The sequence below is a fragment of the Macaca thibetana genome, chromosome 14 (genome assembly GCF_024542745.1).
Source record: "Macaca thibetana thibetana isolate TM-01 chromosome 14, ASM2454274v1, whole genome shotgun sequence".
NCBI classification, from domain to species: domain Eukaryota; kingdom Metazoa; phylum Chordata; class Mammalia; order Primates; family Cercopithecidae; genus Macaca; species Macaca thibetana.
Window position 1 is genome coordinate 18,276,762 of NC_065591.1, and position 27,487 is coordinate 18,304,248.

At 47.7% G+C, this 27,487-nt stretch overlaps 1 protein-coding gene across 2 annotated transcripts; it reads right to left on the bottom strand.

Moving 5' to 3' along the window:
- Window positions 1–45: 45 nt before the first annotated feature.
- Window positions 46–25,693, bottom strand: DDB2 (damage specific DNA binding protein 2). Of its 2 annotated transcripts, XM_050759187.1 has the most exons (10): window positions 25,348–25,693; window positions 24,135–24,271; window positions 23,558–23,749; window positions 6,637–6,782; window positions 4,931–5,030; window positions 4,669–4,846; window positions 4,194–4,336; window positions 1,577–1,741; window positions 1,378–1,423; window positions 46–464 (listed from the first exon to the last, which is right to left on the bottom strand). In XM_050759187.1, the coding sequence occupies exons 1-10, from the start codon at window positions 25,472–25,474 to the stop codon at window positions 415–417; spliced, it is 1,284 nt and encodes a 427-aa protein (XP_050615144.1). In that variant the 5' UTR covers window positions 25,475–25,693; the 3' UTR covers window positions 46–414. The 2 variants fall into 2 exon arrangements, with proteins under 2 accessions (XP_050615144.1, XP_050615145.1); XM_050759188.1 differs by lacking the exon at window positions 1,577–1,741 and having other exon boundaries at window positions 25,348–25,692.
- Window positions 25,694–27,487: the final 1,794 nt, after the last annotated feature.

Consider the following 27,487-nt stretch of genomic DNA (forward strand, 5'->3'; position numbering starts at 1 on the left):
AGAAGCTCTCTGACCAGGTCACTTCTGGAAGATCCACACAAAAGCTCAGTCGGGTATGGTTTTATTGGCCATATCAAAAGTGAGCAGAAATCAAATAACTGCTTGATCCCTCCGCTACCACCCACTGAGAGGAGAAAAGTCATTTAGTTCCAAGATAACCTTGGTTCCAGGCTAGATACAGAGGGGCCCTTGGGGCAGCTGCGTCACCAACTCTGGAGCAGTCTCTGGAGGTAGGTCCAGAGCATTAACACGAAAGTGTCCCAGTCCCACAGCGCCCCAGCTCCCAGCACCCCTGCTCCAACCCTAGCCGTGGATACTTTTGGCCCTTTAACAAATCGCCACTTCTGCTCGCAGGACTTGATCCCATGTGTGGGCTCCAAGGCCTTGTCTGGCCCACACCTTCTTCAGTGTCTCTCATTTCCGGGTCCTGGCTTCCTCCTGGCTCCAGATGAGAATGTGGTAACCTAGGAGGAATGAGGCCAGTCTGACTTACACCTTCCGTTACCAGTCTCTCAGAGCCTGGGGCTGGCCTGCAAACCTAGGATTTGGTAAAGAAATACTAGGAAGGCCAGGCACAGTGGCTAATCCCAGCACTTTGGGAGGCCAAGGCGGGTGGATCGTGAGGTCAGGAGATCGAGATCATCCTGGCTAACACGGTGAAACCCCATCTCTACTAAAAATACAAAAAATTAGCTGGGCGTGGTAGCGGGCACCTGTAGTCCCAGCTACTTGGGAGGTTGAGGCAGGAGAATGGCGTGAACCCAGGAGGCGGAGTTTGCGTGCCACTGCACTCCAGCCTGGGGGGACACAGCGAGACTCCATCTCAAAAAAAAAAAAAAGGAATACTAGGAAACTGGCCGGCATGATGGCTCACGCCTGTAATCCCAGCACTTTGGGAGGCCAAGCCGGACGGATCACCTGAGGTCAGGAGTTTGAGACCAGCCTGGCCAACATGGTAAAAGCCTGTCTCTACTAAAAATATGAAAAAAATTAGCTGGACGTGGTAGCAGGCACCTGTAATCCCAGCTACTCGGGAGGCTGAGGCAGGAGAAAGGCGTGAACCCGAGAGGCGGAGGTTGCAGTGAGTCAAGACCATGCCATTGCACTCCGGTCTGGGCCATAAGAGTGAAACCCCGTCTCAAAAAAAAAAAAAGAAAGAAACATTAGGAAACTGGACAGTAGCCAGGCATTGCATGACCAAGACAAAGCCAGAGGCATGGAGGGCCTGGGCTAAAGAGACCACTGTCTTCCAGCCATCTTCTTCGCGGGCCACTGCGCTGGGGTGAATGTGGCAGGGCAGGGCTGAGGCTGGCCCGCACTGAACCTTGGGAAGTAGGATTGGGCTCGGCAAGTCAGATACATCCTCTTCCTACTCACCCATTGCAGAGGCTAGCGTGTCCCCCATGGGATTGAACTCATTGAGCTGCAGAGACAAGAGTGTCAACACAAGGAAAGGGTGAAGGTATTAGCAGAGACATAGAAGGGCACACAAAACCTAATTTCTGGTCATTTTTGGTCAATAAGGTAGGTTGAATCCCTGCTTCCTCCCATCATTATTTGAGGGCCCAAGCCTCACCGAACTGATGCCAGAAGATTCTGGGTCATAGAGCTGACACATCATCTTCCCTGAGTTTCCATCAAACACATCGATCGTCCTCATTTCATAGGGGGTACAACTTTTGAAATTAGGATCTGGGTATCGGCCTACGACAATGAGGTTGTAGCGAGGATGCCAGGCTGCCTAGGAGGTGGAGAGGCCGGTCATGAGAGTAAACGCAGAACATGACCAAGAGGGACATCAAACATCAACAAAGAGGGACATCAAAAGTATTCTTTGGGCCGAGCGCGGTGGCTCACGCCTGTAATCTCAACACTTTGGGAGGCCGAGGTGGGCGGATCACGAGGTCAGGTGATCGAGACCATCCTGGCTAACATGGTGAAACCCTGTCTCTACTAAAAATACCAAAAAAAAATTAGCTGGGCGTGGTGGCACATGCCTGTAGTTCCAGCTACTTGGGAGGCTGAGGCAGGGGAATCACTTGAATCTGGGAGGCGGAGGTTGCAGTGAGCCAAGATGATGCCACTGCACTCCAGCCTAGGGGACAGAGCAAGACTCTGTCTCAAAGGGGGAAAAAAAAAAAGGTATTATTTGCCAGTAACAAGCCAACCTAATAATGGAGGTAAGTCTTACAGAAAATGACAAGAATGGTTTTTGGTTGTGTTTGCCTCTGCCATTGCACATTTTTAATCCCTAGCTGGCCTCCCTGGCCCTTAGGGCAGCTTCAGGCCTTCTCCCTCACTTGCATTTCCTAAGATCATGCTAACTGATAAACGTTTTCACCTCAGCCTGACCCAGATATTAGCCTAAGAGGTCAGCCTACAACAAAGCAAAAGAAGCCTCTGATGACCAAAACCTAACAGGACTTCAGTTCTGGAGGAACCCCACTATCATCCCGCCTCCGTCAGCATGAATTACTAAGAGTTGAGTATAGAATTGCTACTGGCTAAAAAAGAGAAGGAAACCCACGTTCCCCCGATCACCCCACTGAAAACAAATCTGGCAGTTATTAAAATGACAAAATTGGATGGGATTTTCCTAATTAAACTTCTCAAGGAAGTTTTGAAGGAGGAAAGACATGGTTAGCAGGAAGGAAGAACTAGTACATGCAAAGGCTTAGAAGTAAGTCACAAATCACAGGAAGCTGTAATGACTTATGACACCTGGCTAGATACAAACTGGGACATGGGGACAGATGGATTATTAGGAACACTGATGGATTAACAGGAACACCAATTGGGGAAGGATTCTTGACATTATTTATTAAGAGCTTGGATGTGATTGAGGTACATGGGGGCCACTCAATATTCAATCATCATTTATTGAGTACTTACCAATACTTACCAGGTGCTGGGCATGGGGCCAAGTGCTTTAAGTATACTGACTCATCGTCACAACAACCCTATCAGTTAGAGACTAGTATTCCCTTTTTGCAGATGAGGAAACATCCAAAATATAAATAATTTGCCCAAGGATTCTAACCCGGGGGGTCTGGCTGCTGGAAACTGGTGCTCTCCACCACTAGGCTGAACTGACCAGAGAAGTACAGGCATAAAACCTGAAGATCTGAAGAGGATCTGTAGTTTTGGAAAAGGACGCAGAACTAGCAGAGCTCAGGCTGCATGGGGGCTCAGGCAAGAAGGCATCAAAGGACTTGAAAGCCATTAGTCTTGGGGACTAAGGATAGAGAAGCTATTAACAAGACCCTGCAAAAAGGTGGGAAAATAAAAGACTTATTTTTATTATTAGAAGCACAGAAACCTGCAAGACAAACTAAGAAGGCAAAGTTGCCAGGCGTGGTGGCTCATGCCTGTAATCCCAGCACTTTGGGAGGCCAAGGCGGGAGGATAGCTTCAACCTAGGAGTTCAAGACCAGCTTGGGCAACATGGCAAAACCCCATCTCTACAAAAAGTAAAAAAATTAGCTGGATGTGGTGGCACACACCTGTAGTCCAATCTACTCCCGAGGCTAAGATGGAAGGATTGCTTGAACCCAGGAGGTTAAGGCTGCAGTGAGCTACGTTTGTGCCACTGCACTCCAGCCTGGGTGACAGAGCAAGACCCTGTTTCAAGAAAGAAAAAAAAAAAAAAAAAAAGGACCAGCCTGGGTAACAGAGGAATACCCTGTCTTTAAAAAACAAAAAGCAAAAAAGAAACACAAAAACAAAACAATGAGGCAGGAGGATCGCTTGAGCCTGGGAGATCAAGGCTGCAATGAACCATGATTGCCCCACTATACTCCCAGCTGGGTGACAGAGCGAGACCCTGCCTTAAAAAAAATAAATAAATAAAAGGTGAAGGTTTGTGGGTCAACTGTACACAGGTAACTGAAGCTGAGAAGACAGAACAGAGGGTCAGGATCTTAGAAAATGCTCACCGTGAGATCAGAGCTGGGCTGAAAAAACTCAGAAAAATACTTTATCAGAGAGACAGAAAGAAAACTCAACCATATGGAATGGCAGAAGTGGGATAAAAGGAAGAGAGAGAGCCAAAGGGTAAGAGATGCTCTGTGCTTGGGCCAGGAGCGATCTGGGGTGGCAGGCTTACCACATCAGCCCTTCCCCACCGTGGGCAGACCTGCTCCAGCCTCATGATCACAGCTTCCTTCTGGGAGCTCCTTCCCTCCGCCACTCACCTTGATGGGTGTGAGGTGCTGGAAGTGACGGTGAGGGTGTGGGATCAGGCCCAGGGGGCAGTCCCACTGGGAAGCAGAGTAAATTCGGATCTCGCTCTTCTGGTCCGTGGTCAGGAGCCGGGCTCCATCGGGACTGAAACAAGCTGGCAAAGTGAAAAGCCCCTGAGCTGAAGGAACCACGAGCCCCCTGTGGTCCTGGCCTTGCAGGCCTTCTCCTGCAGGGGTACCCTCCCTACCACTCCTCTCTAGACAGGAGCGGAAAGGAAGAGGTGAATCTGGGCTATGAACAACAACAAAATTCTGGAAACTCAGCAGTTGACGGGGACAGCCACAGCCACAAAGGTTCCCAGACATCAGCTTGGCAGACGCTATCAGGGGTAAAGGTTTGTGGTAGTGGCTTCCACGCTGAGGGAACACCCCAGCAGCAGTCAGATAGGCAGGGTCTGCAGGAGGGATGAAGTCTGGGATATCACACCTGCGTTGACAGGATGCCTGTGCGGCAGCGAGTAGAGGAAGCTGGCTTTCCCTCTAACCTGGCGCAGGTCCCAGATTTTCACTGTTTGATCTACGGAGGCTGTGGCCAGGAACCAATCACAGCATGGGTTCAGGGCCACATGCGTCACTTTCTTTTTGTGCATTCTGAGATTCCAAAGCTGCAGAGAAGAGCTCGGTTCAGGTGGGGACACAGAACCGAGGCGGGGATGAGGGAGGGAAAGGCAGGACCTGGGAGAACGCACCTCTTTGCCGTCCATGTTCAGCAGGATCACGTTCCCCACGTTGTCTCCTGTGACCACCATTCGGCTACTGGCGGACACATCCAGGCTACAAAACCAGATGCTGGAGGGAAAGACTGTGTTGTAAGATTCTTGGGGACAGAGATAGGCCTGTTTACTCACTGTTGCTGCTCCAGTGACTAACCCACAGTGGGCATTCAATAAATATTTGTTGAATGAATGAATAACTGTCTTGCCGTGGATTCCTAGCGAGGAACATTCAGACTGCTCTACCGTCCAGACAGAGGGAATGGGGTAATGGGGCTCAGAAATCTGTCCGGTTACTGCTGGGCCCAGGATCCCCAGCTCCTAAGAGTCTCTGAAGCAGACAAAGCTCAAACCATAAAGCAAGCCTCAGGGCACGCCCGCCCCCACACCCCGGGTTCTAAGCAATCCTCCTTTACTGCTCTCTCCTTTCACTCTCCACCCTTTGGGCCAAAGGAGACACAAGCCAAACAGGGATTGCCTGGCTCTGTTCCTCAGAGCTGGCTGGAAAGGCACTTCTGCCCCCTTCTGAACACTGAGGGAAAAACACACAACCAGGAGCTCTTCTGGTCCCTCAAACCACTGGACTGGGAGGCTGACTAGGGGTGCTTCAGGGATCCTGCTATCCAGCCAGAGGAGCTCAGCTCAGTTTTTCTCTCAAACCCTCAAATCCATGCTACACTGACTTTTGCCATCCCTTATGAATATCTTCAAGCAAGAAGATTTCTTGCGGAAAACGAGCCTGGAGCCTCGTCTATCCAATCACCTGCTGAATTGCGCATGCACTCCTCATCCCTGCAGGACAGCCCAGGATCCCATCCAATGCTAGTTACACCCCAGCACCCTCACTTAATTCCTCAGGGAGCAGTCAGAGTCCCGGCTCTAGCTGGAAATCAAAGTGACGAGTATTTTGTAATTTTTTTTTTTTTTTTTTTGGAGATGGAATTTCACTCTTGTTGCCCAGGCTGGAGTGCAGTGGCGCAATCTCGGCTCACTGCAACCTCTGCCTCCTGGGTTCAAGCTACTCTCTTGCTTCAGCCTCCCAAGTAGCTGGGAATTACAGGCACCTACCACCACATCCGGCTCATTTTTTGTATTGTTAGTAGAGATGGGGTTTCACCATGTTGGCCAGGCTGGTCTTGAACTCCTGACCTCAGGTGATCCACCCACCTTGGCCTCCCAAAGTGCTGGGATTACAGGCATGAGCCACCGCACCCAGCTGCATTCTGTAATTTCTCCAGCCACTTTCTCTTGGGAAGTTCAGAGCACTTTATGGACAAGATTCCATCCATGTAAGCTTGCACCCAGGAACGGCTCAGGTCATTACACCACAGCGAGTGCAGGGAATTCAGTCTCAAGTTCTTAGCTGCTGCTCCATTCTCTAGGTGGCTTTCTGGGCCTATGCCATGCTGGCTTATCTAGTGAAGGTCCAGGTCTAGTCTAATACAGGTATGACTTACAGAAGAGCTGAGGCTCCAGAACACCTTCCCAAAGCAGTAACCCACCTGGACCAAAGTGAGGGTGGCCAAGGAACAGTTTGAGAAAGAGAAAGAAGGGCGGAAGGTGGCTGACATCTTTCCTTTCTTCCCTGTGCCAGGTTGGGTTGAGGAAATGGGATCTGGATGCTCTTGCCGGAACTACACCTAAGCTTAGAAGCCCTTTCCCCGCCTAGTTAAACTACTCACTTGATGGTGTCTGAGCTGGCAAAAACTCGTAGAATGTTGCCTTTAAAGTCTTGCAGCCTAGTTGTTCCCTCCATTGAGGAGGCGTAAAACTGGTTGGTATTGAGAGGGTTAAACTTCAGCCCAGTGATGCTCCCTCCAGCTCCAATCTAACACGAGGAAGGAAAAAGCCAGTGAGTGATGATGGGCCTGGCAGTGAGGAACCAGGCCTGGGCACGCGTGCTGCGCTGTCACGGAAGCACCAACGAGCAGTGCGTGGGGCCAGGTCAGCTCGGACACCTAAACACTAGGACGCTCTCCACAGAGCCTTCACTTCTTTTTCTTTTCCCTTGAAATAGGGTCTTTCTCTGTCACTTAGGCTGAAGTGCAGTGGCACGAACACGGCTCACTGCAGCCTCAATCTCCCAGGCTCAAGCGATCCTCCTACCTCAGCCTCCCAAGTAGCTGGGACTACAGGTGCACACACCATGCCCAGTTCATTTTTGTATTTTTTTTTTTTTTTTAAAGATGGGGTTTTGTCATGTTGCCCAGGCTGGTCTTGAACTCTTGAGCTCAAGCGATCTGCCCACCTCGGCCTCCCTAAGTGCTGGCATTACAAGTGCTAATTTTTAAAAAATTGTTGGTAGAGACAGGGTCTCATTGTGGTGCCCAGGCTGGTCTCGAACTCCTGAGCTCAAGTGATCCTCCTACCGTGGCTTCCCAAAGTGCTAAGATTATAGGCATGAGCCACTTTGCCTGGCCCCTTCTTTTCTTTTTCTTCCTTTCTTTCTTTCTCTTTCTTCCTCCCTCCCTCCCTCCCTTTCCTTTTTTTTTTTTTTTTTTTTTTGAGATGGAGTCCCACTCTGTCACCCAGGCTGGAGTGCAATGGCGTGATCCCGGCTCATTGCAACCTCTGCCTTCCAGGTTCAAGCGATTCTCCTGCCTCAGCCTCCCAAGCAGCTGGGATTACAGGTGCCCACCACCCCGCATGGCTAAATTTTGTATTTTTAGAAGAGACAGGGTTTCACCATGTTGGCCAGGCTGGTCTTGAACTCCTGACCTCAGGTGATCCGCCAGCCTCAGCCTCCCAAAGTGCTGGGATTATAGGCGTGAGCCACTAAGTCTGGCCTCCCTTCATTTCTTAAGGCTTTATTTTTACTTTCTTTTTTTAAATTAACATATAGCAAATTTGGGGTATACAGTTCTCTGAATTTTAACATATGTATAGATTTAAATAACCACCACCCAAATCAAAATGCAGAACATTTGCAACAGCCCAAAAACTCCATTGTGCTATCCCATTGCAATCACACCCTCCCCTCGCCCCCAGCCCCTGGCTGATCTGTTCTCCATCACTATTGTTTTGCCCTCATAGAATGTCCAATAGACCAGGCACAGTAATCCCACCACCTGGGAGACTGAGGCGGGGGGACTGCTTGAGGCCAGGAGTTCAACACCAGCCTGAGCAATATAGGGAGAACCCCCATCTCTACAAAAAAAAAAAAAAAAAAAAAAAATATATATATATATATACACACACACACACACACACACACACACACACACACACACACACATATAGGCATGGTGGTAGGTGCCTGTGGTTCTAGCTCCTCAGAAGGCTGAGGTGGGAGGATGACGGAACCCTGGAGGTCGAGGCTGCAGTGAGTTGTGATCGCATCACTGCACTCTAGCGTGGGTGACAGAGCAAGATCCTGTCTCTAAAAATAAAATTAAATTAAAAATAGAATTAAAAATAGAATGTCATGTAAATGAATTAGGCAGTATGCAACCTTTTGAGACTGTCTTGTTTCATGTCACTCATCATGCCTCTGAGATTCATCTGAGTTTGCTTTATCAACAAGCTCATCTCATTTTATTGCTGAGGTATTATTCCATTTTATGGATGTGCCCTAATTTGCTATTCCCACAGTGCTCTCTTTAGAAGAGCTTCAGCTCAGAGCAGTGGCGGAGTTAGGAGGGCAAGAGTCAGATCTGTGCCCCTTCCTATTCTTCCAGTCATCCCAGAAAATTATGATGAAAGTAATCATGATAATATCAATGGCTTAACCTTATTAATTGCTTACTATGTATTAGGCACTGTTTTTTGGGGGGATTTTTTTTTTTTTTTAGATGGAGTCTTGCTCTGTCGCCCAGGCTGGAGTGCGGTGGTACAGCCTCAGCTCACTGCAGCCTCCACCTCCCGGATTCAAGCAATCCTCCTGCCTCAGCCTCCTGAGTAGCTGGGATTACATGCCCGTACCATCACACCCGGCTAATTTTTGTATTTTTAGTAAAGACGAGTTTCACCATGTTGGTCAGGCTGGTCTCGAACTCCCGACCTCAGGTGATTGGCCTGCCTCAGCCTCCCAAAGTGCTGGGATTACAGGCGTGAGCCACTGTGCCCGGTCAGGCATTGTTTTAAGAACTTTACATCCCCAAGAGGGAAACTTCTCCACTTCTCTGCCTTTCTCCACCTTTTCCACTTCTTCCTTACGCTGCAGCTATCCCAGCCTCATAGAACTGTACAAGTTCCTCTATGCAACAATCACTTAGCTATCGCAACATACTAACTGGCACGTTCCCTTCCCTCTATAAAACGTTCTAACCTCACGGTCATTCTAATGCTCACGGTCTGCCAAATGCTGGCTGGTAGTATGATAATCTTCTGCTCCCTCCAGTTGAGTTCTATGCTTACCAAACCAAGGGTTGGTTGTAGTTGTTCTCAAATCTGTTTATTCCAGTTGCATCTTTTATTGTAATTAATACCAATTTTAATCAAGCATGTAAACTGATGAAATACGTGCAAAAACAAAGGACATTGTTACTTCTACAAAAGCCGTGTTGAAAGCTTTGGGAGAACTCAGTAATGAGTTGCAAAAAGAATAGCCATTGGCTGGGCACAGTAGCTCACATCTATAATCCCAGTATTTTGGGGCGCTGGGGTAGGAGAATCGCTTAAGGCCAGGAGTTCGAAACCCTGATGCAGTGGTGCAATCCTGGCTCAGTGTAGCCCCAACCTCCTGGGCTCAAGCAGTCCTCCCGCCGCCTCAGCCTCCCAAGTAGCTGGGGCTATAGGTGTGTGTCACCAATTTTTATTATTTATTTATTTTTTTTAGAGACCAGGTCTCACTATGTAACTCAGGCTGGTCTCAAATTCCTGGGCTCAAGCAATCCTTCCACCTCAGCGTCCCAAAGTCCTGTTACAGGCATGACCCACTGGGTCCAGCCTCTATAAAAAATTATTAAAAATCAGCTGGGAGTGATGGTGCACACCTGTGCTCATAGCTATTCGAGAGGCTGAGGCGGGATGATGACTTGAGCCCAAGAGTTCAAGGCTGCAGTAAGCTATGATCCTACCACTGCATTCCAGCCTGGCCGGCAGAGCAAGACCCTATCTCTATTGGAAAAAAAAAAAAAAAAAAAAAAGAGCCATCAAATTAAGCACGGGGTGAGACACTCATAAAAGATTAAGGTAATAAAACTGTAAAGAGAATCTGCATGGGCCGGGCGCGGTGGCTCAAGCCTGTAATCCCAGCACTTTGGGAGGCCGAGACGGGCGGATCACAAGGTCAGGAGATCGAGACCATCCTGGCTAACACGGCGAAACCCCGTCTCTACTAAAAACACAAAAAATTAGCCGGGCGAGGTGGCGGCGCCTGTGGTCCCAGCTACTCGGGAGGCTGAGGCAGGAGAATGGCGGGAACCCGGGAGGCGGAGCTTGCAGTGAGCTGAGATCTGGCCACTGCACTCCAGCCTGGGCGACAGAGCGAGACTCCGTCTCAAAAAAAAAAAAAAAAAAAAAAAAAAAAAAAAAAAAAAAAAAAAAAAAAAAGAATCTGCAATCAGATTGCTTCACAACTGTCTTCACTTTGTATACTGCAAACCATAATTTCATACCAATGTCTTCAATTCAAATTCAACACCACAGAGTTGATTCGAGTTTCTCTCTTTCCATATTTATAACTCCCTTCTTTGACAGTGAAAAATGTGGTTCCCATTATACTCAATATACTTACATATTTGATTAATCTCCTTGTATTTAACCAGTCTTCCACTATTGCTGCCACACACCCCCCAAATGCACGTCTTCCTTAGGATGCTTGGACTCTTGTACCCTCCCGAGGGCACAATCACCCTCTCCTCTCTCTCCACTCCCTCAACCACGCAGACACAACTTCCTTGCCCACATCAGGCACCACTGCCGTCCCCTCTCCATGCAAAAGCCCTGCTCACCCCACTTGACTCTGCCACCCCACTCTAGACCTCCCTGTGGGTCAGCCTCCTTACCCCCGCTTCACACTTCACTGTTCCATGCCTGGCCTCCTCTACTCTCCACCCCTGCCTGCATGGATGCCCCTCTGATCTTGCTTGGGTCCAGTCTCTATGTACTGAGCTGCTGCCACCTGCCACCTGTACTGACACCCACCTCAGCTTCAGGGGCCCAGCATCTGGTACTTCCAGCACTGTAGCCTCCCCACTACATAAACATCTATCTTGCTTGATCCTACCTAATGACTTTTGGTTTGAACTGTTCAGGAAGGGAAAAAGATGATGATGAAAGTGGAAGATAGATAGATAGATAGAAAGAAATAATTTTTTTTTTTTTTTTTTTTTTTTTGAGATGGAGTCTCACTTTAGCCCAGGCTGGAGTGCAATGGTACGATCTCAGCTCACTGCAATCTCCGCCTCCCAGGTTTAAGCAATTCTCTAGCCTCAGCCTCCCAAGTACCTGGGATTACAGGCTCACGCCACCACACTTAACTAAGTTTTGTATTTTTAGTAGAGATGGAGTTTCATCATGTTGGCCAGGCTGGTCTCAAACTCCTGACCTCATGTGATCTGCCTGCCTCGGCCTCCCAAAGTGCTGGGATTACAGTCATGAGCCACCAGACCTGGCTGAGGAAGAGATACTGATCTTTCTTTTTTTAATTTTTATTTATTTATTTTTTGAGACAGAGTCCCACACTGTTGCCCAGGCTGGAGTGCAGTGACACAATCTTGGCTCACGGCAACCTCTGCCTCCTACGTTCAAGCAATTCTCCTGCCTCAGCTTCCCGAGTAGCTGGGATTACAGGTACCTGCTACCATGCTTGGTGAATTTTTGTGTATTTTTAGTAGAGACAGGGTTTTGCCATGTTGGCCAGGCTGGCCTCAAACTCCTGACCTCAGGTGATCTGCCCACTTTGGCCACCCAAAGTGCTGAGATTACAGGAGTGAGCCACCGCACCCAGCTAGATATTGATCTTAAATCCTCCCTCTCCACAGACTAGAAAACGAGGGAATCATTCCCAAGCTAATGAGGGCAGCATAATCTTTTTTTTTGAGACAGAGTCATGCTCTGTTGCTCAGGCTGGACCACAGTGGTGCAATCTCGGCTTACTACAACCTCCGCCTCCTGGGCTCAAGCAATTCTCAGAAATCAGCATAATCTTTTTTTTTTTTTTTTTTTTTTTTTTTTTTTTCTGAGACGGAGCCTCACTCTGTTGCCAGGCTAGAATGCAGTGGCGTGATCTCGGCTCACTGCAACCTCTGCTTCCCGGGTTCAAACAATTCTCCTGCCTCAGCCTCCCAGGTAGCTGGGATGACAGGAGTGCACCACCACACCCAGTTAATTTTTGCATATTTAGTACAGACTGGGTTTCACTATGTTGGCCAGGAGTCTCCATCTCCTGACCTTGTGACCCGCCCGTCTCGGCCTCCCAAAGTGCTGGAATTACTGGAGTGATCCACCGCGCCCGGCCAGAAATGAGCATAATCTTGATACACAAATGTGACAAGGATTTGGCCAATTTTACACATGAACACAGATGCAAAGATCTTAAAATATTTGCCAACTCAATCCAGTAATATTTAAAAATGATAAATACATCATGTCCAGGATGAACTTATTCCAAGAATGCAAGGTTGGTTCACTATTAAAAATCAATCAGGCTAGCTTAGCATGTTGGTAGGTGCCTGTAATTCCAGCTTCTTGGGAGGCTGAGGCAGGAGAATTGCTTGAACCCGGGAGGCGGAGGTTGCAGTGAGCCAAGATCACGCCATTGCATTCCAGCCTGGGCAACAAGAGTGAAACTCCATCTCAAAATTAAAAAAAAAAAAAAAAATCAGGCCTCAAAAGAAACAATCCACAGAGTGAAAAGGCAATCTATGAAGTGGGAGAAGATATTTTCAAATCATAGATCTGATAAGAGGTTAATATCATGGCCGGGCACAGTGTCTCACCCCTGTAATCCCAGCACTTTGGGAGGCCAAGGCGGGCGGATCACCTGAGGTCAGGAGTTTAAGACCAGCCTGGTCAACATGGTGAAACCCTGTCTCTACTAAAAATACAAAAATTAGCCGGGCATGGTGGCTCATGCCTGTAATCCCAGCTACTCAGGAGGCTGAGGCAGGAGAATTGCTTGAACCCGGGAGGTGGAGATTGCAGTGAGCGGAGATTGCGCCATTACACTCCAGCTTGCACGACAGGAGCGAAACTCCATCTCAAAAAACAAAAAAAAAACAAAAAAGAGGTTAATATCCAGAATATATAAAGACCCCCTACAAAACAACAACAAATAACCCAACTAAAAGCAGGCAAAGAGGAGTTCAAGACCAGCCTGGGAGACTAGCAAGACCCAGTCTCTATGGAAAAAAAATTTTTTTTAAGTTAGTAGGTCCTTTCTGTAAGAGATAGCGAAAAAAACAAAACAAAACAAAGTTAGCAGGGTATGGTGGCGAGCACCTGCAGTCCCAGTCTTAGCCAGAGTGGCTAAGGCAGCAGGATGACTGGAGCCCAGAAGTTCGAAGCTGCAGTGAGCTATGATCATGCCACTGCACTGCAGCCTAGGTGACCAAGTAAGACGCTGTTTCAAAAAACAAAAAAAAAGGCAAAGGACTTGAATAGACATTCCTTCAAAGAAAATATACAAATGGCCAAGAAGCACACGTAAAGATGCTCAACATCACTAATCATTTGAGAAATGCAAATGAAACTACACTGCTATCACCTCACATTGCTTAGGACAGCCACTATCAAAAAAACAGAAAAGGCTGAGCATGGTGGCTCACGCCTGTAATCCCAGCAATTTGGGAGGCCAAGGCAGGTGAATCACCTGAGGTCAGGAGTTCAAGACCAACCTGGCCAACATGGCAAAACCCATCTCTACTGAACATACAAAAATTAGCTGGGCATGGTGGTGTGTGCCTATAATGTCAGCTACTCTGGAGGCTGAGTCAGGAGAATCAGTTGAACTCGGGAGGCAGAGGTTGCAGTAAGCTGATTCTACGCCACTGCATTCCAGCCTGGGTGACAGAGGGAGACTCCATCTCAAAAAAAAAAAAAAAAGAAAAGAAAAGAAAAGAAATGTTGGTGAGGAAGTGGGGAAGTAGGAACATTTGTACACTGCTGATGGGAACATGAGATGGTATAGCCAGTATGGAAAACAGTATGGTGGTTCCTCAAAAAATGAACAACAGAATTACCATTTGATGAAGCAATCCTACTTACTGGCATTAGCCCCAAAGAACTGAAGTCGGGGTCTCAAAGGGATATTTGCACACCCATATTCACTGCAGCATTATTCACAGTAGCCAAAAGATGAAGTCAACCTAAGTGTCTGCCAGTGAATAAACAGATAAACAAAAGGTGGTACACACGAATGATGGAATATTATTCAGCATTAAAGAAGAAGGAAATTCTGCCACATGCTACAACATGGATGAATCTTAAAAAACTGTATTAAGGGAAATAAGCCTGTCACAAAAAGATAAATACTGTATGATTCCACTTAGATGAGATATCTAAAGTAGTCAAACTCACAGAAACAGAAAGTAGTACTGTGGTTGCCAGGAGATAAGGGGAGGAAGAAGTGGAGACTTGTTGTTCAGTGGGTGTAGAGTTTCAATTTTATAAGAAAAAAGTTCTAGTGATCTGTTGTACAACGTGAATATAGTTAACATTACTAAACTGTATACTTAAAAATGGTTAAGATTGTAAATTTTGTTACGTGTTTTCTACCAGTTTTTTTTTTTTTTTTTTTTTTTGAGACGGAGTCTCGCTCTGCCGCCCAGGCTGGAGTGCAGTGGCCAGATCTCAGCTCACTGCAAGCTCCGACTCCCGGGTTCATGCCATTCTCCTGCCTCAGCCTCCCGAGTAGTTGGGACTACAGGCACCCACCACCGCGTCCGGCTAGTTTTTTGTATTTTTTTAGTAGAGACGGGGTTTCACCGTGTTAGCCAGGATGGTCTGGATCTCCTGACCTCGTGATCCGCCCGTCTCGGCCTCCCAAAGTGCTGGGATTACAGGCTTGAGCCACCGCGCCCGGCCAGTTTTTTTTTTTTTAATAGAGATGGAGTCTCGCTCTGTTGTCCAGGCTGGAGTGCAGTGGCATAATCTCGGGCCACTGCAACCTCTGACTCCCGGGTTCAAGTGATTATCCTGCCTCAGCCTCCCAAGTAGCTGGGATTACAGGCACCCACCACCATGCCCAGCTAATTTTTTTGTATTTTTAGTAGAGATGGGGTTTCACCATGTTGGATGGAGATCTGTCCATCTCAGCCTCCCAAAGTGCTGGGATTACAGGTGTGAGACACTGAGCCCGGCCCACAATTTTTTTTAAAAAAGCAGTATTACATGTTAGAGTTTTTTGTTTTGTTTTGTTTTTTTAAGACACAGGATCAGGCCAGGCACAGTGTCTCACGCCTGTAATCACAGCACTTTGGGAGGCCAAGGCAGGCAGATCACTTGACGTTAGGAGTCCGAGACCAGCCTGGCCAATATGGCGAAACTTGGTCTCTACTAAAAATACAAAAATTAGCTAGGCGTGATGGTGCACACCGGTAATCCCAGCTACTCGGTAGGCTGAGGCAGGAGGATGGCTTGAACCTGGGAGGTGGAGGTTGCAGTGAGCTGAGATCGTGCCAGTGCATTCCAGCCTGGAGGACAGAGTGAGACCCTGCCTCACAAAAGAAAGAAGAGGAAATAATAAATATGAGGAGAGAAATGGAAGACATGAAAAAAAAAAGACCCAACTTCTAGAGGGGATATGCAGTATCTGAAATGAAAAATACACTGGGCTACTTTGCCTATGGAATAGCCCTGCTCTGCACAAGCAGGAAAGAGAGGAGAAAAGAGAAGAGAGAAGAGAGAGGGGAGGGGAGGGGAGGGGAGGGGAGGGGAGGGGAGGGGAGGGGAAGGAGGAAGGAAGGAAAGAAAGAAAAGAAAAGGAAGGGGAAGGGGAAGGGAAAGGGAAAGGGAAGGAAGGGAAGAAGGAAGGGATTGACAGCAGGTCAGATATTACAGAAGTGAAGATCAGTGAACAACTGCACAAAATGAAACAGGGAAAAAGACAAAAATTAACAGTACAACAATGACCTGCTGGACAATATGTAATTGGAGACCCAAGAGAAAAAGAACTATTTGTAAGAAATAATGGGTTGGGTAAGGTGGCTCATGCCTGTAATCCCAGCATTTTGGGAGACCAAGGTGGGCGGATCACCGGAGGTCAGGAGTTCCAGACCAGCCTGGCCAACATGGTGAAACCCCGTCTCTACTTAAACAAACAAACAAAAAAAAAATTAGCCAGGCGAGGTGGTGGGTGCCTGCAATCCCAGCTACTCCAGAGGCTGAGGGAGGGAGAATCGCTTGAACCCTGGAGGTGGAGGTTGCAGTGAGCCGAGATCATGGCACTGCATTCTAGCCTGGCCAACACAGCAAGACTTTGTCTCAAAAAAAAAAAAAAAAAAAAATTCACAAATCAAATCAAAGAAGCTTAGTGATCTCCACAAGCACATCATCATAATTTTTTTTTTTTTTTTTTTTTTTTTTTTGAGATGGAGTCTCTCTCTGTTGCCCAGGCTGGAGTGCAGTGGTGTGATCTTGGCTCCCTGCAAGCTCCGCCTCCCGGGTTCACGCCATTCTCCTGCCTCAGCCTCCCAAGTAGCTGGGACTACAGGCGCCTGCTATCACGCCTGGCTAATTTTTTTGTATTTTTAGTAGAGACGGGGTTTCACCGTGTAGCCAGGATGGTCTCTATCTCCTGACCTCGTGATCCGCCCGCCTCAGCCTCCCAAAGTGCTGGGATTACAGGCATGAGCTACCGTGCCCCCCGGTCTCATAATCATTTTTAAAGCCACCAGAAGAAAAATTACATAGGGAAGAACATAAGGATAGCAGCAAACTTCTCATCAGGATGTTTTGTTTTGTTTTTTTAATTGAGACAGGATCATGATCTGTCACCCAGACTTGCCGAGCTCACTGAAGCCTTGGACTCCTGGGCTTAAGCAATTCTCCCACCTCAGCCTCCAGAGTAGCTGGAACTGCAAGTTCAAGCTACTGCTAATTTTTAAGATTTTTTTGTAGAGATGAGATCTTGCTGTGTTTCCTAGGCTGGTCTTAAAGTCCTGGCCTCAAGAGGACCCCCATCCTCAGCCTCTCAAAGTGCTGAGATTACAGGCATGAACCATTGTGCCCAGCTAGAAATCATCTTTATTTTTATTTATTTATTTTTGAGACACAGTCTCACTCTGTCACCCAGACTGGAGTGCAGTGATGCCATCTTGGCTCACTGCAACCTCTGCCTCCCAGGTGCAAGCACGATTCTCATGCCTCAGCCTCCCAAGTAGCTGGGATTACTGGTGAGCACCACCAAACCCAGCTAATTGTTGTATTTTTAGTAGAGGCGGTGTTTCATCATGTTGGCCAGGCTGGTCTGGAACTCATGACCACAAATGATCCACTTGCCTTGGCCTCCCAAAGTGCTAGGATTACAGGCGTAAGCCACCACTCCCGGCCTAGAAATCATCTTTAAAGTACTGAAGAAAGAAAACTGCGAACCAATATATGGTACGTGATAAATAAATACAATTTTAATTCGTCAATTAAAAAATAAAAGTTAAATAATTTTAAAAACTGTGAACCTAGAATTCTATACTTAGCAAAAACATCCTCCCCCAAAATAAAGGCAAAATACTTTTTGAGACAAACAACAGTGGAAAGTATTCATCAACAATCTGCATTATAAGAAATATGAAAGGAATTTCTTCAGGCAGAAGGAAAATATTACCAAAAGGAAATCTGGATCACATGAAAGAATGAAAGCACTGGAAATGACAATATGTGGGTAAATAGAAAAGCCTTTTCTCATTTAAAAAGTATCTTTAAAACATTCCTACTCAATAACCCAGCCATTCCACTGCTAAGTATTTACCCAAGAAAAATGAAAACATATATCCACACAAATACTTGTATGTGAATGTTCACAGCCACTTTATATGTTGCATTCAAAAACCAGAGAACATTCCAAATATCCTTCAACAGGTAAATGAATAAACTGTAGCATATCAATACAATGCGACTGGGTGCAGTGGCTCACGCCTATAATCCCAGCACTTTGGGAGGCCGAGACAGGAGGATTGCTTGAGGCCAGGAGTTTGAAAGTAGCCTGTGCAACACAGTGAGACCCCTGTCTCTATAACAAAATTTAAAAATTAGCCAAGTATGGTGGTCTGTGTGTGTAGCGCCAGCTACTCAGGAGGCTGAGGTGGAAGAATTGCTTGAGCCGAGGAGGTTGAGGCTATGCTGAGCCATGATCATGCCTGCGTGACACAGCAAGACCCTGTCTTTAAAGAAAAAAAACCAGCCGGGTGCGGTGGCTCACGCCTGTAATCCCAGCATTTTGGGAGGCCGAGGCGGGTGGATCATGAGGTCAGGAGATCCAGACCATCCTGACTAACACGGTGAAACTCCATCTCTACTAAAAATACAAAAAAATTAGCCGGGTGTGGCGGTGTACGCCTGTAGTCCCAGCTACTTGGGAGGCCGAGGCAGGAGAATGGTGTGAACCTGGGAGGCGGAGCTTGCAGTGAGCCGAGATCGTGCCACTGCACTGCCCCTTTTTTGAGACAGCAAGACTCTGTCTCAAAAAAAAAAACCCAAAAAACCCAAAAAACAATGAATCATTATTCAGAAAGATAAAAAACAACAACAAAAAAACTACACATAAAAATGTAGATAAATTTTAAATAATTATACTGAAAGAAGTTAGAACAAAAATAAAAGAGCATATGTTCTATGATTCTATTTATATATAATTCTAGAAAATGTAAATTAATCTCTAAAAATAAAAAGTAGATCAGCAGTTTACAGTGAGTAAGATATTGGGTAGAGAGGAGTGGATTACAAAGGGTCATAGATAACTCATCTATCTCTCACGCCCCAAATATACTACAAAGGGGGGGAAATGTGAGTTATTTTAATTGTGGTAATGGCTTCACAGTTGTACACATACGTCAAAACTCATCAAATTTTACAATTTTTTATTTTTATTTTTTACTGCTCCTATGGAGTAGGACTACCCCATAGGCTGAGAATAGCCAAATTGTACACTTAAAATAGGTGCAGTTTATGTCCACTATACCTCAATAAAGATATAATTTTAAAAACCCAGGCCAGGTGCAGTGGCTCACGCCTGTAATCCCAGCACTTTGGGAGGCCAAGGTGGGTGGATCACTTGAGGTCAGGAGTTCGAGACCAGCCTGGCCAATATGGTGAAACCCCGTTTCTACTAAAAATATAAAAATTTAGGCCGGGCTCGGTGGCTCAAACCTGTAATGCCAACACTTTGGGAGGCCAAGGCAGGTGGATCACCTTAGGCTAGGAGTTCAAGACCAGCCTGGCCAACATGGTGAAACCCCGTCTCTACTAAAAATATAAAAATTAGCTGGGCGTGGTGGTAGGCGCCTGTAATCCCAGCTACTCAGGAGGCTGAGGCAGGAGAATCACTTGAACTCGGGAGGCAGAGGTTGCAGTGGGCCGAGATCACACTACTACACTCCAGCCTGGGCAACAGAGTGAGACTCTGTCTCAAAAAAACAAAACAAAACAAAAATTAGCTGGGTGTGGTGGTGCATGCCTATAATCCCAGCTACTTGGGAGGCTGAGGAAGAAGAATTGCTTGAACCAGGAGGCAGAGGTTGCAGTGAGGCGAGATCGCACCACTGCACTCCAGCCTACAAGACAGAATAAGACTCAGACTCGGAAAAAAAAAAAAAATAGTGTACACATGCACAGAGGGATGCTGAAAATGGGGGTTTTGGATCATATTTAATTTATTTTCTATACTTTTCTCTGTATTTTTTTATGGTAAGAATACATTGTTTTGTTTTTTTTGAGAGATGGAGTCTCTCTGTGTCACCTAGGCTGGAGTGCAGTGGCACCATCTTGGCTCACTGCAACCTCCACCTCCCAGGTTCAAGCGATTCTCCTGCCTCAGATTCCCGAGTAGCTGGGACTACAGGCGTGTGCCACTACTCCCGGCTAATTTTTTATTTTTAGTAGAGACAGGGTTTCACTATGTGTTGGTCAGGCAGGTCTTGAACTCCTGACCTCAGGTGATCCACCCGCCTTGGCCTTCCAAAGTGTTGGGATTACAGGCGTGAGCCACTGCACCTGGCCCCATACATTGTTTTTATAATAGTAATAAAATTAAGCTATCTTCATTGTGAAACTGTAATACATGTTCCCTTGACAAGGGCCTGAAGAATGTAGAGGTCACAGCCAAAGTCAGATGACTAAAGAAGTGACAAAATGAGGCACTGTTACTCCTCCAGTAACTGGTCTCAAATCAGCATTCTGCTGTCAGCATCTGGGAGCAAAACCAGACAGTTCTCCAGACTGCCATACCCTTCCTTTGCTCCAACCTAGCTCCCTGCAACTGCAAGTCACGAAATTCAATGCCTAGACCAATCTTCATTACAGTGTAAAGAAAGCTTACACTGTAAAGAAAGTTACATGCATGTCATAAGGTGATGCAAAAAAAAAAAAAAAAATCTCAGTCTGGCACAAGTTCAAAGCACTTGTCATTACCCTGTTAGTCAGGAAGATCTTCCCCTAGAATACCCTACACTGCTTCTTCCCATCTCCAGGCATAAGCTAAATTCCTCTATTCCCATGTCCTAGACTCCTGGAGAAAACAAGAAAACAAATTTCTTCCTGTCTGAGCTCTGGATTCTGACTTCATGCTGCCTTATTGGCGGTCACCTGCCTTTTTAGCTAGGCAGGAAGCCTACCCTTCTCTGTCCACGGCACTCCTCTGACTGCCTTTCTGGGGGCTGCTGGCACTTGTTCCTTGAACACCCATCTCACACCTTGAATTCCAGTCTCCCACACCTGTCTAACCTGGCCTTTTCTGGTGGGCTGGTCTCCAAATCCCTCCACTTAAGAGACCTCCTCCTGGGTTCCCCCCATCTCTACCTTTAAACCAGAGTTAGAAAAATAGTGGGCTGAAGCAGAATTCAGCTGAGATGTGTGTTTAATTTTATTCAGTGCCAATATTAAGAAGTTCTAGAGGCCCGGCACAGTGGCTTAGCCCTGTAATCCCAAGCAGTTTGGGAAGACAAGACAGAAGGATTGCTTGAGGCCAGGTGTTTGAGACCAGCCTGGGCAAAGCAGAGAGACCACATCTCTAAAAATTAGCCAGGCATGGTGGTGCGCACCTGTAGTCCCAGCTACATGGGAGGCTGAAGCTGGAGGACTCCTTGAGTCAGGGAGGCTGCAGTGAGCTATGGTTGTGCCACTGCACTCCAGCCTGGGTGACAGAATGAGACTCAAAAAATAAAAAAAAATAATAAAATAATGAAGTTCCGTAGACTGGTTACACAATTTACCTAATGCCATTGAACTGTGCACTTAAAAATGGTTATGAAAGTAAATTTCATGTTATATGTATTTTATCATTTTTTTTAAAAAGTTTTAAATGGCTAAGGTGATAAATTTTATGTTACATGTATGTTACAATTTTTTTTTTTTTTTTTTTTTTTTTTGAGACGGAGTCTCGCTCTGTCGCCCAGGCTGGAGTGCAGTGGCCGGATCTCAGCTCACTGCAAGCTCCACCTCCCGGGTTCACGCCATTCTCCTGCCTCAGCCTCTGGAGTAGCTGGGACTACAGGCACCCGCCACCTCGCCCGGCTAGTTTTTTGTATTTTTTTAGTAGAGACGGGGTTTCACCGTGTTAGCCAGGATGGTCTCGATCTCCTGACCTCGTGATCCGCCCGTCTCGGCCTCCCAAAGTGCCGGGATTACAGGCTTGAGCCACCGCACCCGGCCTTATTTTACAATTTTTTTAAAACTCAAGATATTTGAAATTTAAAAAATGAGGATTTGTGGCTTTGTTTGAAAAAATCACATCTGATAGCACAAGACCTACATTTTTGCACAACGGTCATCTCTAGTTTACCCCTGACGCTACCACCATACATTCTTTTTTTTTTCCCACTCTGTTTGGCTTCTGGAGCCATATAAGTTTGTGACTCCTGCTCTAAACCCAGTGTCACTTTTCACAGCACAGCTGTCCAACGTTAGCCACCAGCTGGGCTGGCTAAAGGTCTTAGAGGGGATGACACACTCACCTCTCAGCAACGGATGATAAACTCTGACACAACAAAGACTATCCCCAAGAACTCTATGCCAAACCTCACCCAATCACACTACGTCTTTCCCTCTTTTCTCTCCATTTCCCTAATATTGCTCCTCCTTGCTCATCCATGGAGTCTTCTCTATTGATTGCAATTCACAAGGGGTTCTTCCTTCTTTCACATTCTGTAGCACTTGGCATCTGTATTGTTAATTACCTCGTATGTATACATCCTATCTGCTCAATTACACTTCAAGTCCCTCATTCATTCAACAAATATAAAGCAGCTACTCTAGGCCAGACTGTTCCGGGCACCGGGAATAGAGTGGTGAACCAGACAGGCAAGGTCCCTGCCATCAGTGGGCAAACACATACAAATAAGCATCAGATCTCAGACACTGGCCAACGCTTGGGGGAAACGTGAAGCAGGGTAATGATACCGGGAATGACGGTGGAAGAGTGGGATCTACGTTATGAGTAACGACCACCAGTGAAAGCCTCTTTGCAGAGGTAGAATCAGCAAAGACCTGCATGAAAAGACGCCAGCCATGAGAAGACCATGGGGAAAAGCACTCCAGTCAATGGGAACAGCAATTACAGAGACTGGGTTTCAGGAATAGAAACAACTGGTGTGGCTACAGCATAGGAAGTGAGAAAAGACAGTGGTGTAAGATGAGGTCAATGTGGTAAGAAGGAGCTTCAATTCTTTTTTTTTTTCTGAGATGGAGTCTCACTCTGTTGCCCAGGCTGGAGTGCAGTGGTGCGATCTCGGCTCACTGCAACCTTCGCCTCCCGGGTTCAAGCGATTCTCCTGCCTCAGCCTGCCGAGTAGGTGGGACTACAGGCGCGCGCCACCACATCCAGCAAATTTTTTGTATTTTTAGTAGAGACGGGGTTTCACCATGTTGGCCAGGATGGTCTAGATCTCTTGACCTCGTGGTCAGCCCACCTTGGCCTCCCAAAGTGCTGGGATTACAGGAGTGAGCCACCGCGCCCAGCCCAGAAGGGGCTTCAATTCTATGGATGATCAATAGTCTATATCTTCTAGTATTTTAAGGGCAGGCATTAGAAAAATATATACCATCACCATTTACGTATTTGAAAATGCCCACAGTTACTTTTGATCCCAGTCCTCTTCCTGACATTACTGGGTGACATCAATATCCCTTTCATTCCTTCAATAAACACTCCTTATTTTTATTTTATTTTACTATTTTTTTTTTTGAGATGGAGTTTCACTCTTGTTGCCCAGGCTGGAGCGTAATGGCGCAATCTTGGCTTACTGCAACCTCACCTCCCAGGTTCAAACGATTCTCCTGCCTCAGCCTCCTGAGTAGCTGGGATTACAGGCACCTGCTACCAAGCCCAGCTAATTTTTGTATTTTTAGTAGAGACAGGGTTTCAGCATGTTGCCCAGGCTGGTCTCAAACTCCAGACCTCAGGTGATCCGCCCGCCTCGGCCTCCCAAAGTGCTGGGATTACAGGCGTGAACCACCGTGCCCGGCCAGCAAACACTTCTTTAGCACGACCTGGCATGGGGAACTGCTCACCCCTTTGATGAAGGTGGGTTTGTCCTTGATGCCAAAATTCCAGAGCATGATATCTCCCCCTTTGGAACCCACAGCCACAGTGCTGGGGTGAGTCGGGTGCCACGCCAAGGATGTAGCCCTCCTGTCAAAGGGGGCAGCCTTTTGTAATATCCGGTAAGAATCCAGAGTGTGCAAAAAGGACTGCTGGAGCCCCTGCCACAGAGAGAAATGAATTAGGTTGAATTAAAACCCAAGTTCTGGGTAAACTGCCAATCTCTGCCTCCTTCATAGATGAGCCCTAGAGCCAAGTCCTCCCACCAAAGGAAAGCTAACCGCCTGCCCTGTGCATGAAAATATTTGCAATGTACATGAACTAATAATCTGGGAAAGCAAAAGGGGCAGAGTGCATTCCAGCTGGGACCTTTACAACATAAGACTTTTTTTAGATGGCTGAGTGCCCAGTAGGCCAGTCACCACAGTCTGGGTGATCGGACCACTCTGACAAGCTGGTGAACCAAGCCATCATCTAATTTGGGAGCATGCAATAGTAAAAATGCACGTGCAAACCCTTGAGGACTTGAGGCAAAAAATGCCTTACCTGCTGGACAGATGGCCAGGAAGCTCTGCCCAGCTTATGCTGGTGGAGGGTCCTGACGATGCTGTGGCATGGCGGCAGGATCTGTGGGCCAGCCAGCCCCGCCCAGAGGCAGTCTGAGTCACCTCTTCTGCTAGGACCTGCCAAGCAGAACAGACATATTTTCCTCTCCAATCTCACGAAAGGTTTTTCTGCTGAATTCCCTGAAAGGAAGCCTTGTTTCATTCGGCATGGCTAATCTCTGTCTCATCATCTCCTGAGGCCTTTCTGTGTCTGTGCGGTCTCACCCAGCACCAGAAATAAAAAAAAAAATGAGTAGGGATTTGGCCCCTTCCCCAAAACACTCCCCCAAACAGTAAGACTGAAATGAAAGTAAATAATCATGCAGGGTTCCTGAGACCCCAGCCAAAGAAACACACAAGAATAAAGTACACTGCAGAACTCTTCCCAGTTTGGGCTGCAAAACGAGATGGGACAGGGTCACAATTTTATAAATCACATATAATGCACAATAAAAATATTTTAGGGGAGCATGGCAGAAGTCACCGTTTAGGAAAAGAAGGAATAGGAAGGCCTGGAAATGCTCTTAACTAGGTTACTTCTGGGGAGGTGAGTGAAATTAGAATAGCAATAAAGCAACAACTCCGGATCACCAAACTTGCATTTGAGGACCCAATCACTATAGGTCCGACGTCCTGACAACCAATTCTTTCTTCACATGGACAAAACCCACTTGATTAACAAGCCCCAGCTCCAGTTTTTGAGTGTCTCGAAACTCCTTATAGCCCCAGGTTCAAGCCCCAGTAAACCTCAGAGAATGAGCTTTCTAAGGAGGGAAGGAATTGGGGGCTCTCACAACTGACCACCTAGCACGTGCAGCTAACAAGCGTGACTATGAAATCCAGCACACACAGTGCCAGGAAAGGTAGGATTCTCTGAAGCCGTCCAAACTGTGCAAGAACCCTGCTACAAACAAAGAATCTGACAAGTCCGTGTGTCTGTTGTTACGGAGCTTGTCTGCTTCCTGTCACCTGGCGGGAGAGGTGTTGAAGCCTAAACGCTCTGGTGTCAAAGAACCTGCAGGTAGAATGCACAGCCGGAGGCATCCGTGACCTGCGCCGGCCTCGGGAGCCTCGGAGCACCCATCCCCCGCTGCAGCCTCCTGCGCGAGCACCCCTAAAGGCGGAAATATTCAAGCAGCAGGCACAGGCAGTACCGGAGCCCTTCGCACAGAGCTTCTTGGCCTCGGGCTCCAGCTCCCGGGGACTCCTGCTCCTCTTGTTCCTGGGGCGTAATACAATCTCGGAGGTCTTCTGGGTTTCTGGGCGTTTCTTGGGAGCCATCGCGTCCTCCGTGCGAAGGGGTACTGTGCTCTATGCGAAGATCATGGAGGGAGGATTGAGAGACCTCTGGGGAGAAACAAGGCGGGGACTACAAAACTGCGGGGCCACAGGTAGCCGACTAAGCCAACTTCCCGCCAAACATGCCCAGGGCTTGTTCAAACCAGCTCCGAGCTCCGGCCCCACCCGTCTAGGAGACCCCGCCCCTTCCTGGAAGGAGGGGGCGCGGGGAGGGGGCGGTGCCAGCGCTCTCGGGAGGGGCGGGAACTGCGCCAGGGCCTGTGCCAGCCCGGGTCAGCTGACCTGCCCGGAGCAAAGATGGCCCCTGGCTTTATGTTTTATTTTTTCAGCCACAGGGTCTGGCTCTGTCGCCCACGCTGGAGAGCAGTGGCGCGATGATAGGTCAGTGCAGCCTCCACCTCCTGGGCTCAAGCGATCCTCCCACCTCAGCCTCCTAAGTAGATGGGACTACAAGCGTGCGCCACCCCGCCCGGCTAATTTATCTCTCTCTCTCTTTTTCTTTTTTTTTTCTTTTTCTGGAGAGACGGGGTCTCGCTATGTTGTCCAGGCCGGTCTTGAACTCATGGGCTTAAGTGGTCATCCAGCCTTGGCCTCCCGACACGAACCCTCCTCAGACGAGGCGCTGCCAGGCCTCTGCGGGTCCGGGGAGGAGGCCTGGTACCAGCCAAGGCCCTGGCTCCCGCCTTGCAACTGGTGATGACTCCCGCTCGGGCTTTGGGATTGGCTGGTAGCTACAGGGTGTAGTTGGGGCGTGGCGGCTTTGTAGAGAGCTAGTGCCTTTCCTAAGTTAGAAGCTGCGCTGTACCAGCGGTCAGCTTTGCAGTCGGAATCCAGAAACTACAGCCCCATCGAATCCAAGCTGCTTCTCTGTGAAGGGAGAATGATTGGAACGCCTTGCCTTTTTTTTTTTTTCTTTTTTTTTTTTTTTTGAGACAGAGTCTCGCTCTGCCGCCCAGGCTGGAGTGCAGTGGCCGGATCTCAGCTCACTGCAAGCTCCGCCTCCCGGGTTCACGCCATTCTCCTGCCTCAGCCTCCCGAGTAGCTGGGATTACAGGCGCCCGCCACCTCGCCCGGCTAGTTTTTTGTAATTTTTTTTTTTTTTTAGTAGAGACGGGGTTTCACCGTGTCAGCCAGGATGGGCCTTTTTTTTTTTCTAGAGACGTCGTCTGTCTTCTGTTACCCAGGCTGGAGTGCAGTGATGTAGTCACTCAAGCTTCACTGATCCTCCCACCTCAGCCTCCCAAGTAGGCTTGCAGACCTGCGTCCTCAAGCTTGACTAATTTTTGTATTTTTGTAGAGACAAGGTCTTGCTATGTTTCCCATGTTGGTCTGGACCTCCTGGGCTCAAGTGATCCTCCCACCTCGGCCTCCCAAAGTGCTGGGATTCTAGGCATGAACCACTATGTCTGACCCTCACTGCTTTTTTGTTTGTTTGGTGGTTGGCCGGTTTTTTTTTTTTTTTTTTTTTAAGACAGGACCTCTCTGTCACCCAGGCTGGAGTGCAGTGGCAGGACGTGGGCTCACTGCAGCCTCGACTTCCTGGGCATCGATCCTCCCACTTCAGCCTCCCGAGTAGCTGGGACTATAGGTGCGTGCCACAACACCCAGCTAGTTTTTGCATTTTTTGTAGATACAGGGTCTTCCTATGTTGCCTAGGCTGGTCTAGAACTCCTGGCATCCATCCATCTCGGTCTGTCAAACTGCTGAGATTACAGGTGTGAGCCACCGTGCCCAGCCTCCTCACTGATTTTTTTTTTTTTTTTTTTTTTTTGAGACAGAGTCTTGCTCTGTCACCCAAGCTGGAGTGCAGTGGCACAATCTCGGCTCACTGCAGTCTCTGCCTCCCGGATTCAAGCGATTCCCCTGCCTCAACCTCCAGAGCAGCTGGGACTAGAGGCGTGCACCACCACCACACCCAGCTAATTTGTTTGTATTTTAGTAGAGACGGGGTTTCACCATGTTGGCCAGGATGGTCTCAGTCTCCTGACCTCGTGA